This window comes from Aricia agestis, chromosome 20, assembly GCF_905147365.1.
Source record: "Aricia agestis chromosome 20, ilAriAges1.1, whole genome shotgun sequence".
NCBI classification, from domain to species: domain Eukaryota; kingdom Metazoa; phylum Arthropoda; class Insecta; order Lepidoptera; family Lycaenidae; genus Aricia; species Aricia agestis.
Window position 1 is genome coordinate 13,043,759 of NC_056425.1, and position 12,266 is coordinate 13,056,024.

At 36.5% G+C, this 12,266-nt stretch overlaps 1 protein-coding gene across 10 annotated transcripts in view; it reads left to right on the plus strand.

Moving 5' to 3' along the window:
* The window catches only part of LOC121737102 (transient receptor potential cation channel trpm), a 282,713-nt gene that overhangs the window by 31,133 nt on the left and 239,314 nt on the right, over positions 1-12,266 (plus strand). For 6 of the 10 annotated variants that reach the window (XM_042128648.1, XM_042128653.1, XM_042128655.1 and 3 more), the window contains exon 1: positions 8,594-8,805. The exons of 1 other annotated variant lie outside the window; for it this stretch is intronic. In XM_042128648.1, the coding sequence (XP_041984582.1) occupies positions 8,710-8,805 (96 nt within the window). In that variant the 5' untranslated portion in view covers positions 8,594-8,709. Of the gene's footprint in view, positions 1-8,592; positions 8,806-12,266 lie in introns of those variants that run through there. 3 more of the 10 variants (XM_042128650.1, XM_042128657.1, XM_042128651.1) reach the window with 1 other exon arrangement.

Below are 12,266 nucleotides of genomic sequence, written 5' to 3' on the forward strand. Positions count from 1 at the left end.
TATATCTACACGTTCGCAGTTATTTGTCCATCATGGATCATATTACAGAGGCCACATTGATTTCTGGTACCGGGAAATATCTGAAAATATAACTTTCGGAATGAATCGAATTATTATTTACCGCCATTATTGATATTATTTCAGTGTATCATGTTATTAACAATATTAGGCGGCGTTTGCGAGGAAAATGGGATCGTGTTCCAAGGAAAAGTGGCTTTATATTATTTATTATTATTTACGTGGCCGTGTCCTATCGTATATATGTATATCATCATCATCTTTAATATCGCCTCCGTGGTCTAGTGGTTTAGAGCGTGGCTCTCGACTCGGAGGTCTTGGGTTCGATTCCCGCGTTAGAAACTTTATTTCCCATTTTGGTTAGGACAATGCAGGCTGATTACCTGACTAGATTGTCTGACAAGTAAGATGATCCATGCGTCGGATGGGTATGTAAGAAGTCGGTTCTGCGCCTGATCTCCCACTAGTCGTGTCGGAATACAGAGTGCTCTTATGTACTCCGCAAACACTTGGGCACTGTGAAATAAATCCTGCGTAAATGGCCGGGTGAAACCGGCGACCATCACCGAAACCGGTGTGGGGCTATTAATATTACCTCTTTTTGTCGGTATGTAGAGCGTCCGTGGCCTATTGGTTCTTTGGTTCGCACTCGCACAGGGTGCAGGTTCAGCCCCGGGTGGAGGCAATACCAATAAGACATTTTCTGATTTTAGGTACACACAAATCACAATATGGACGCTCCTACGGTGAAGGAAAACGTCGTGAAGAGCACATGGTTGATCCCAGACGTATTGATCTGCGGGGCTAAAATGGTAGCTTTGGAGAATCATAATATGATTCATTTTTTAAAAATCGCAAAATGGTCATTCTGCTTGCAATTCGTGTCTAGTAATTTGTACTAATTTGACATTCGTCAGTTTGACAGTTGTTACAATTCATTTGCGGAATTGATTGAGAGGAATTGCTAAATGTGACCATTATTGTCAATTTGACGACCTCTGTGGCTCAGTTGGTGGGCTATTGGTAGCTCAAGCCGGGGGTCGCGGGTTCGAAACCCGCCGACGCGTGACGGAACAAAAAGTTTTCTAAGTTCCTGGGTCATGGATGTGTATTAAATATGTGTATCATATAATAAAAATCTTAAATATATGTATAGTATAAAAGTATTAAATATATTTCCGTTGTCTGGTACCCGTAACACAAGTCCTTCAGGTACTTACCACGGGGCCAGACTGACGTGGTGCGAAGCGTCCATAGATATTATTATAGCCCCGCTGTTCTTTCCTCTAGAGTCTAGACTAGACCGACTGTGTTGCGAGAACGCCGTATGCGCTTAGGACATTTAAAATCTTGTCCCAGGCACTACAGTATTTGAAGAGGGTTACTTCGCTCTCAAAATATTGTATATAAATCATCCACAATGGATGCCAAGGCCTAGTTCTTAGTCGGAGGCTAAAATGGTAGTAGTTTATGCTGTAATGTAAATAAACTGCTATAATTAATTAAGACCAAATACAAGTACTAGATCTAGGTCATGAGACTGTCCCGCGTTCCCGGGCATAAGGGTTACCCTGTTTGTTTACTCGTCGCGCTTAAATATTTAGCTTAATTTTCATTTTTATTGTACTTTACTATAGCTTTTCAGCTTAAGCTACAAAATGCAGTTTCCTTTATTTATTCTTTAAAAGGGGATTTATTTAGATGAAAGCCGAATTAATAGAGATACATTAAGAAATAGTAGAATTATGTTTTCGTGATAGAAAGTGCAGCACGATAAGTAAAATAAAGTAGGTACCTAGTATGAGTGTAAAAGTAGAAATAAAAAAAAAAGAATTTGGGAATATATTTTAAACTTCGTCACAGAATATATAATAGTACGTGCATTTCTGTAGGTATATATTCTGTAATCTGTTGTACTTTACGCTGCGTGGTGAAGGTTTTGTCACGAAATAGCCGTTTTTTCCAGAAAATGTTATACTTACTTTCATAATATTAAAAATGTTATCCGAACATCCTCCTCCTAGTCAGGGTTCCCTAGAACAATTTTTTTTATTACTATCAAGCAAATTTTTTGTGAGTAGCTTCATTTTGACAAAACGAACAACATTTTTATTTGCGAAAAATCTTGAAAGTGGTAGCTAATAAAGATAGAAAGGATTTCATAATTTGATTGGATGGTCCTAAAATATGAATTGTTCTATTGTTCTATTTATAGGACATTGTTACTGACGACCTCTGTGGCTCAGTGGTGAGCGCGTTGGTAGCTCAAGCCGGGGGTCGCGGGTTCGAATCCCGCCGACTGAACAAAAAAATTTTTCAAAAGTTCCTGGGTCATGGATGTGTATTAAATATGTGTATCATATAATAAAAATCTTAAATATATGTATAGTATAAAAAGTATTAAATATATATCCGTTGTCTGGTACCTGTAACACAAGTCCTTCAGGTACTTACCACGGGGCCAGACCGACGTGGTGTAAAGCGTCCATAAATATTATTATTATTACTCTTAAATTATAAAACTATTAACCTATCAATGTAAAAAAGGGTTCCGTTTTAGGGTTTCGTAGTCAACCAAGTTTTGTTGTTTACAGGGCCCTAAAACGGTCCCTACTGTCCCGTTTGTCCCGTAACACACGGTCACCCTAGCTGTCAACAGTCTTGATTAAACAATTTGTTTGATTGTCGCAGTATTTGCACAGGAGTTAACTTATCAAGTCGCCCGACGTAACTTTGTAACAACGTATTAATTATTATATTCCGAATTTGAATTGCAGATTTTAGCACAAACATAGCTAAACTGAGGTAAAATATTTGGCAGACAAAATGTAAAAAAATATAGTAAAAGCATAGAAATAAATCAAGATAGAACGGCTAAGCGGGTGGAGTACGCGTTTCAATCTTGCACAAGTGTGCAAGATTCGTTGAATGTTCATTCAGTCAGCGCGCACGTCTCGACTTGATTACACCGGAGCGGTTGCGCAAAAATGCCTCATTGTGCAGTGTCTAATTGTAAAAACAGAAGTACGAAAGTGAATCGGTCAAAAGAAGGTATTTCTTTCCACGGGTAAGTTATTTGTTCTAACTAAAAGCAAAGCAAAAATTGATACGAGCGATTCCTTAGCAACGCACGCGCGTCGCCGTTCTATCTTGATTTATTTCTGTGAGTAGAAGCCATCTTTGAAAACCTAAAAAATATGTTTCGTAAAAAATAGTGGTGGCCTTTCTACGATGGCACATGATGGAAAAACACAATAATATTTTGTAGAGCTATGATTGCCCATTATCGACGGCGATTGTGCATGTCACTATGCAAATTCTCAATCATGGCTATCCATCGTGGTATAGGCAATTTAAGCTTGTCCCTTGGACTCGAGATAATATCTCGAATAAAATCATAATGAATTATGATTTTATATAATAATTAATTGAGTATTTTGGTGGTTGGCTACTGCTGTAAGATGTCGATCCTGCCGACACAGAAGATGTAGTGGTGGGAATGTGTGGGCCAATGACCAAAAATTATGTGCCATTGCCCATTAGTAATATTATTTCTTTGTTCCAAGTAATGTTATTTCTTTGTTCTTTCTTTTTTCTGTCTATTATTTTTACTGTTGTAGCTGTTGTAGTCATAATTATTTATTGTTTATCCCTGCATGTTATGTTGTGAAGTCACTCTTTGGCCCCTGCAGAATACCAGTGCAGCAAGCTTGCTTGCTGCGTATAGCTGAGCTGGGGCCAATTTTTGACATCACATAACATATACCTATAATTATAATTGTACATAGCTTAAGTCCTTTTTACTTTTTATTTTCTATTCTGTATATGTTGTGTGTTGGAAAAAATAAACGTATTCTATTCTATTCTATTCTATTCTATTCCATTATACTCTATTTCTGCCCCAAGTACTTGACATTTAAAACCTTTTGGCGGAGAATGTAAATTAATTAAAAATGCAATAATTTTACACATAAACTTCCGAGATAAGGAGGTTTATGAATTGAAATGAAATATTGCATTTATTTGGAGTCTTTATTGCTTTTCCGTTGAAGGCCGCCATACATTTTATTTTTATACCTACTAGTTATGTTTTAAACTTGGTGGCGTCGAAATTTATTTACACGCGAAGTCTTTCACCCATAAAACTATCCTTCGTCCTTTCTCGAGACGCAATCGTAAAGTAAGCGTCATGGACGTACGTCCATGGTAAGCGTATACATACAAGCCCCTTTTTATTGGAATTCACCGTGAAAGTAGCATCCATGGACGTACAAATTGTACGTCCATGGTAGCATCGCTGTTAAAGTTTTTTAAAAATTCATTGCGTTGGGGTATTATATTCTCATTGAAACATTGCAAAGTCAAAAGAATCCGATCGGTAGGTTCATACAAATAATATTATTATCTGTACTTCTGTACAAGGTTACACGGTGTAGGTGTTTATTAAGAAGTCTTCTTTACATTACGCTATCAGTAGTGATAGTATCGTGGTGTGGTGTAGTGTTATTGAGACTCCATTTTCATTAATTTTAATTTAAATGTAAACAAAAAATCTACCAAAATAATATGAAATTGTTTTCTAATGCCGCTTCTCCACGTTGGCATAATATGATGGACAAACACTGGCGATTATGAACGTGTAACGTTCGCCTTTGATTGCTCACCATTGACGTCAATGTGCATTATATAGACAGCTGCATAATCGTGATTATCCATAATGGCATAACGTGAAGAGCGACAAACGTGTAACATGACATTTAATTAAGTAACTTAATAGTTAATAGGCTACTAAGCTTTGTTTACATTTAAATTCAAATTAATTGAACAGTGTATAGTGTGAAGTTAGTGACGTCAGAGACGAAGTTTTAGTGTTGTTTGTAGAAATCTTTACGTTATTACTTATTAGCTTCTGAACGTCTTTAGGTGTGCTAAAGCGAATAAGAGTTAAATTGGTAGTCTACCTACTAGTCTACTAAAAAACTTGTGCTGAAAAGCTTTGTTGCATTAAATCAATTAGTAATTTTTCTAAAGAGACTTACAAATTAACGCGAATTATTTTATTTTGTTGTGTTACCTTAATATTATAGTAAAAATGCAGTAACAGGTTTTAAAAACTATTTTCGCATTTAAAAATTACATTATAAATATTTCGGTATCAAATTCAGTAATAAATAAAAAAAATGTCTTAAATAGAAATCGGCCTCTACGTTTTCCCATCATGGATAACAAACGGTTACGTGTAGAGTGCCTTATATTTTGTCTATGCCAATAATAGCTTCGCAAACATGGTGACAATCATCGGCCAACGTATATTTAGAAAGATATTTTCTTAAACAAATATTGTTTTTTGCTTATTCATAGATTTATAATGTGCTAGTCTAATGTAAGTTGATCATAAAATATATAGTAGTTTTTTAGCCATTATATCATTTTTTCAAGTTTTTATGTGGGGTAAAATTTTACCCCGCGATGTTAGTTATGTAACAAAAAATCACGATGTTACTTGAGGGTTAAAAATGTAAATGCTACCAAATATTCCAATCCTTTTGTTTGTCGTTCAGAATTCAGTTATTGGAAAATGATCCTTGTGTCGTGGGTAGAAAGTCGTGGTAGAGGCAAAATAAGTCTGAAAGGACTGTACTACTCTACGGCCGAAAGTCGATTTGACGCCGAAGCCGAAAGTTCTAACTGTTAAAGAGATTATATTCAAAGTTGCCTACATTGATTTTAGTCTACTAGGTCTTCTAGCCGATGTTATCTGTCACGAAGGAGACGTCCATTTATTACATATTGTTATTATTGGCACAGGAAATGCCCTCTCCCTTTTATTATTAAAATATGTTTTGACTCTTCATCATCATCATCATATCAGCCTATAGTCGTCCACTGCTGGAGTCTGGACATAGGCCTTTCTCAATGAACGCCATATTTTGACTATGAAACATAAATTTCAAACTATAATAGTGGGCTTACAATATTCCAAATTCCAATCCAGTAATCCAATTCAGCGCTGGATTGCTACAGACTCTCCGCACTGGAATGGACTGAATTGCATTTCAGTGCCCGCTTGCATAATGCATTATTTCAGTAGCAATCTATTTTCTGAATTTCTGGATTGGAGTAATGTAAACCGGCCATTATCGAAACACCAGTTTGTAGCTGTAGATATTTTGGCTCTAGCTCGAAACTGTGGCTTACTCCTTTTAGCCGAACTAGCCGAAGTCGGCTTCGGCTTGTGTCTTTCACTAAACTAGAATGTGCCTACATTCGGAGCTGTTGTCTAAATTAATGAAGCGGCCGCAGCCCTCGACAATCATCGGGGTGCTTCGACAACGTTCATGACAATTCACATTAATTGGATTACATCATACAGTCGAAGTCAAAACTCAAAAGTTAAAAGTGAAGTCAAAGTCAAAAGTCAACTTTCGGAAATCAAACTTTTCTTTAGTTTGAAACTAACCCGGTAGCAAACTTGTAATGCCCGTCCCACACTCTCGCGAGATATTCGTGAGAATCTCGTGAGATTCTCATTTCTCATATTCTCCCGAAATTCTCCCGAGAGCGTGGAGCTCTTGAAGGATTTCTGAAGATTCTCACGAATATCTCGCGAGAGTGTGGAGCGGCCTTAAGAGGGAACTCAATATAATATAACAGTTTGCACTTAGATAAATGATTGGTCTCGCGCGCGCGCTCGACTAGATACCGCGCTGTATAGAAAATTAGATTTCTGAATGCGGCAACTCAATAGTGTAGTGTGTGTAAAACAATGCACAAATATTGTTGTGTGCGTAGATAATCGGGTTGCCAGATACGTGACTGGTGCCCAATCAATGGGGATTGGGGAGAAATTAGTTGCTGTGGTCTTGTAATTTATTATTATTGTATAGTAAGTGCTGATTTTTCAATCACCAGATAAACTTTACCATTGGAATAAAGTCCATTCGAAAAGATTGCGATAATATAACAACGTTGTTTAGGTCAACGAAATATAATGGGTACAATATTGATGAGAAAACAATACAAAAACAATGGTAGGAAGTTTAACGAAAGTTAAGAATGAGTCATAAAAAAGCAAATGTTAAATTTGTTTTCTCATTTGTTACTGTATTGTGTACATAAAATATAAACTGTATTTAAGATTTTTATTTTAATATGATACGCCTATTTCATATTTATTAATACACATTCATGATCTAGGAACCATGAAAACTTTTTGTTCCGTTGGCGGGATTCGAACCAGCTACGCTAGCTAGAGATTTTAATGCGCTCATCCACTCAGCCACTAATCACTACGTATATATAAAAAAAAATAAGATATAATAAATAAATAAATAAAAATCACAATCTCAGAAAAATTTGGGAATTTTTAGTTTATGGCAACTGGCAACACTGAACATCAAGCGGTACTCCGATCTGAATTTTTAGGTTTATATTATTTTTCTGTGTTTATGACGATTTATATAATATTTACTGATGGTATGTGATGCCAGTACCTTTCTTGTTTCTTGTAGTGTTATTATTGCATAGTCTCACTACGCAAACTGGCATTTTGCTACGGACGTAACTTAAAATTTCGAAAATTATCGACACATCTACCTCACCCGAAGCTTGCGGCGCGACTGGCGCGGTTACGCCGCATCAAGCGTATGATTTGTTGCCGCATTTTTCAAGTACTCCGACGACCGACGGTATCTAGATTCTAGTCGTAGCGCACGCGCGAGACCAATCATTCATCTAAGAGTTTGCAATATTTGAACCCAAACCCAACAAACATACAAACACAACAAATTGACAAGTAATTGCAGTAATTGGATTACTTTCCCTGATGATTATAAATGGAAGCGTCAATACACCTAAAATCTACTAAGTCAAGGAGTTATTTTTAACACAGACTACTAAGGGCGGATTCGACCAAACGAGAGTAAAATTTTACTCGAGTATAATTGTTTCAAAATGTACAGTGTTGCCGTGCGAGAATTTACTCGAGAACGGCTTCTGTACTGGGTGGTCGAAAGAAAACACTTCGTCACTATTGTACTATTAGCGGGGGTCGAGGTAGACGCGATTTCCGGCCAGCCTTTCTTCTATTTCCGATGTAGCGATGACGCAATAATTCCCCAATATTTTCCCCAATTCTTCTTGTCTTGCTGTTTCTTCTAGGTAGGCTGGCTCTCTAAGAGTAAGCTGGTTTTGCGTTTTTTCATCTTGTAATCCAAGAATAAGGTTATTACACGGGAGTAAATATTTACACGGGCTATTTTGGTGGGGTAAATATTAAACTGAGAATAGTTGCACAACAGGGTTCAACTGTCACGGTCGGTGTCATTGTGAACTATAATTGACATTTTATTTCATACTCTTTGAGTAACTTGGTAAAACGCAAACGAAGATATTTTAGAGTAAATTGAAGGAGTAAAATTATTCTCAGTATAGTCACACTCGTGTAACTTCAAGTTTGGTCGAATCGGGCCTAAATAGTTTTTTTATTCCCTGGTGCGTGGCGTTCAGAAGTTACCTATATAATATAATACTTATAAAATCATTTTTTTACCAACGAAACAAAAACAAACGCATCTATTTTACCTATGTTAGTGGTGAAAACCAAAAATCACTTGTTCATAAATTTTAAAATGACAAGCGGTGTCAAGTTATAGTGGTTTTAATACGAGTTCTGTGAGGCTACCAGCGAACATGACCTCTCTTGGGATACCCACGGAGGCGCCTGTCCACACTATACTGTTCACGTCGGCGTACACGCAGAAAACGGTGAAAAATCCACCCAAAAAGGTATGTGTCGTTTGGAACTTGCTTCGAAATTCGAACATGGTTTGGAATGAGTAATGACAAAAACTTAGGCTAGACGTTCAAAACTTACGAATAGGATATGTTTTCACGCTAGAGGCAACACCAGCAGAGACGGTAAGGAAAAAGCTAAGCCCTATTTCTTATGTCAATGGGAAAAAGTTAGGCTGCCTTCATATTAAGTCGCAAGTACTGCGGCAGCCGCGCGACCTAAGGGGCCGGGTGCCATCGAAATTCTCATACATACGTAATACCAAAATCATTACCAAAATCATAAGTCAATGTATACGCCTTTACAATAAAATCCCGGAAAACGTTCAAAATCTATCAATTAATAAATTTTAAAAAGTAATTAAAGAACGTTTGTGTGCCAAAGCCTACTATACGGTCAAAGATTTCCTAAACGATAGCACATCTTGGGAGTAGGATGGCTGCTTGCAAGGCTGCTTCTACATTTATTATATGTGACTTACAATTGTGTATTCATATTGTATAGATTAAGTTATTTACATTGTAAATTTTATTTTTTTAAAAGACAAATTTTCCACTTTTTCACTAAAAAGTGGCCCCGTGCGAGTTTCTTACGCCGGTTCTTCTCGCCGGGTTAGTTCCCGAACCGGTGGTAGGCAACATGTAGTTCAACATTCTGAAAATATTTGATTCAAATTTATTCAGAAATAAAACAATTTTTATTTATTTTTATTTTTATTATTTATTTATTTTATTTTCTCATACGAAAATATTTAACATGTTTGAGTTATTTTTAAGCTTAAAATAGTAATTAGGTACCTAGGTTCCTGCGTAAAAATTTACTACAAAATATTTAAACACTAAAAAATATAGTAATACACTATATTACTAGCGCCTTTGCGTAATGTTCCCTACTAATTTAGCCCACAATAGAATAGACATAGGATTACTCCAGTACCTAACCGCCCTACAATGCCTAACAATACACATTGTTTCAGCCCTTATTGATATAACAATAGGATCTGGATCTTAGATTGTCAGTAAATTAATTACTCAGAGATCAGACTATAGACAAGTTCTTATTAATAACACTTTGTTCTGTTGTGATAAAAATGTACAATATAAACTTTTATTAACATACTAGATGTAAGATAACTTTCCCTGGACTTCCACGAACATTTCAAGACTAGAATTATCCAAATCGGGTCAGCCGTTCATGAATTTTGAAGAGACCAACAAAATCCTCCACTACACATGCTCACCGCATACGAAATTTTCAATAAACTCATTTGATTTACGACTATGACGTCATGTGATATCCTGTCAATCAATTTTAAACTCTGCACATACAACAATAAAGTGTATTTACACGTGGTCCAAATTTTCATGTTAGTAGGTACTAGGTAGTGTTTGCACTGTTATCAAGAACGGCTTTATTTGGCAAACGTCTACTTACAAATGTAAATGTGTACTCGTACTACGTTTCACGTGAATCCATGCTTCGGCGTTGGGTTGGTATGAAACTGTTGTGTTTCTCTCATGATCCAAGAGCCAGGGCAGCCAGACCTTTGCCCTTTATGAAGAGATGAACTTTTTCTGAACATGTCCCTAAAGGTAAGAACGATCAGCGACTAAGGAGTTTGGGTTGCGGTAACTTTATAAGGTATCAAATGATAAATGTAAATAACTAACTTTCGTTAAAGTATACAGCTCAATTTTTCTTGGGGATAACGCTAAGAATCTTTCTTCCATTGCTGGACACTTACAAAAGTTGCTTCCCGCTGCCAGGTATCCCCAAAGTAATTACACTTTGAGCAGGCGAGTACGACTAGCTATACCCGAGAAGTGCGTTCCTTATAAACAGTCCCTTAACCTAATTTTTACTCGAAGGCTGACGCTTTCAACATACGCCTTGAAACATTTATTCCACTTGTTGAGATTTCATGGCGTTTTTACGGCGGCTCGAGATGAATTTAAAGATTTTAAGGAATCAAGGTTGCGGGGCTGTTGTAGAGAATCTCTACTAGAGATGATAAAATAATAATGTATACATAATATTTTAGGAAAATAAGTGGATGCCCCAAAGCTGGAGATGCGAACGGGCGTCGGGCGATGTGGCGATGTGGTATGCTTGATAGCCAAGACTAGTCTTAATTGTCCGCTGAGGGATACAGTTCCGGATCTTAAAAAACTTTTATAGCGCGTTTCAGCATGTACAATCGCCAAGACCAGTAAACGTCCAGTAAACTCGCAAGCAATGGATAAGAAAAAAAAATATAATGCAATGCTACTATACTACATGTTTGTTTAAATACTCAGGTGCCCGATTTTCATACCTGGAAAGGCGCTTTGATTTCAGGCCTTGCAGCAAATCATTCCATGATTCGAGATACTATATGCGATGAGAATTATTTAGTATATAATATTATACATAATATTAAGAAGCTTTATTCGGTACTCGTACGTGATGACATAAACCTAAACACTGCTCTGTAAACTGTGGACGGGTGTGATTACAAACACGTTATGGTTGTGTTTCAACGCGCTTGGAAATGGCTGCTGTGGCGTCAAGTGACCATATTGCGTATTATTTACGAACGGTGCTACTGTATCGTCAAAACATACCCAGGGGAATCTTACAGATTGCAGTAAAACGTAGCATCTGTTCTACGAACTTACGAAGTTCTACGAACGATTTAGGAATTCGGATAGTTTTGATCACGAAATAATGTACACAATTCATGTGTGATAAACGGATCTCTGGACTAAGTTGCGAGAGAACTTAATTTATTATTTAAGAGTCCGGGTGCCATCGCAATTCTCATACAAACGTAATACCAAGATCATTTCCCATACAAGAATATATTTACCATATTTAAGTTATTATTCAGCTTAAGATAGTAATTACCTAGGTTCCTGTACAATGATTTACTATTTTATATATTTTTGATATTTACATGCCAAAAATATGAACGATTACAATATTTACATAATAAATTGTAATCGTTCATATTTTTTGGTATGTAAATATTTTGCAGTGAATCTTGTTACAGGAACCTAGGTAATTACTATCTTAAGCTGAATAATAACTCAAATATGGTAAATATTCTCGTATGGGAAATGATCTTGGTATTACGTTTGTATGAGAATATTGCGATGGCACCCGGACTTTTAACACAAAATTTTTGACATTTTAAAAATATAAAGTTATATTATGTGGTTTGATTCGCTGTTTGGATTATAAAATTATATTTTAATCTATTTCTCTGTCCACTATCCCTCGTCCCCGCTGTTCACGACGATCAGTCCAATCAATAATGGTCTAATACACTCGACACCTCGCTGGCTCGCGACTCGTCACGTGTTACGCTGAATTAACTTTATTATTATTACCTGACATAGCTTTTCAGCCGCTGAAGTTCAGCGATACAGTAAAACATACAGAGGAATAATTTGTTAGTATTAGTGGGGTGGTT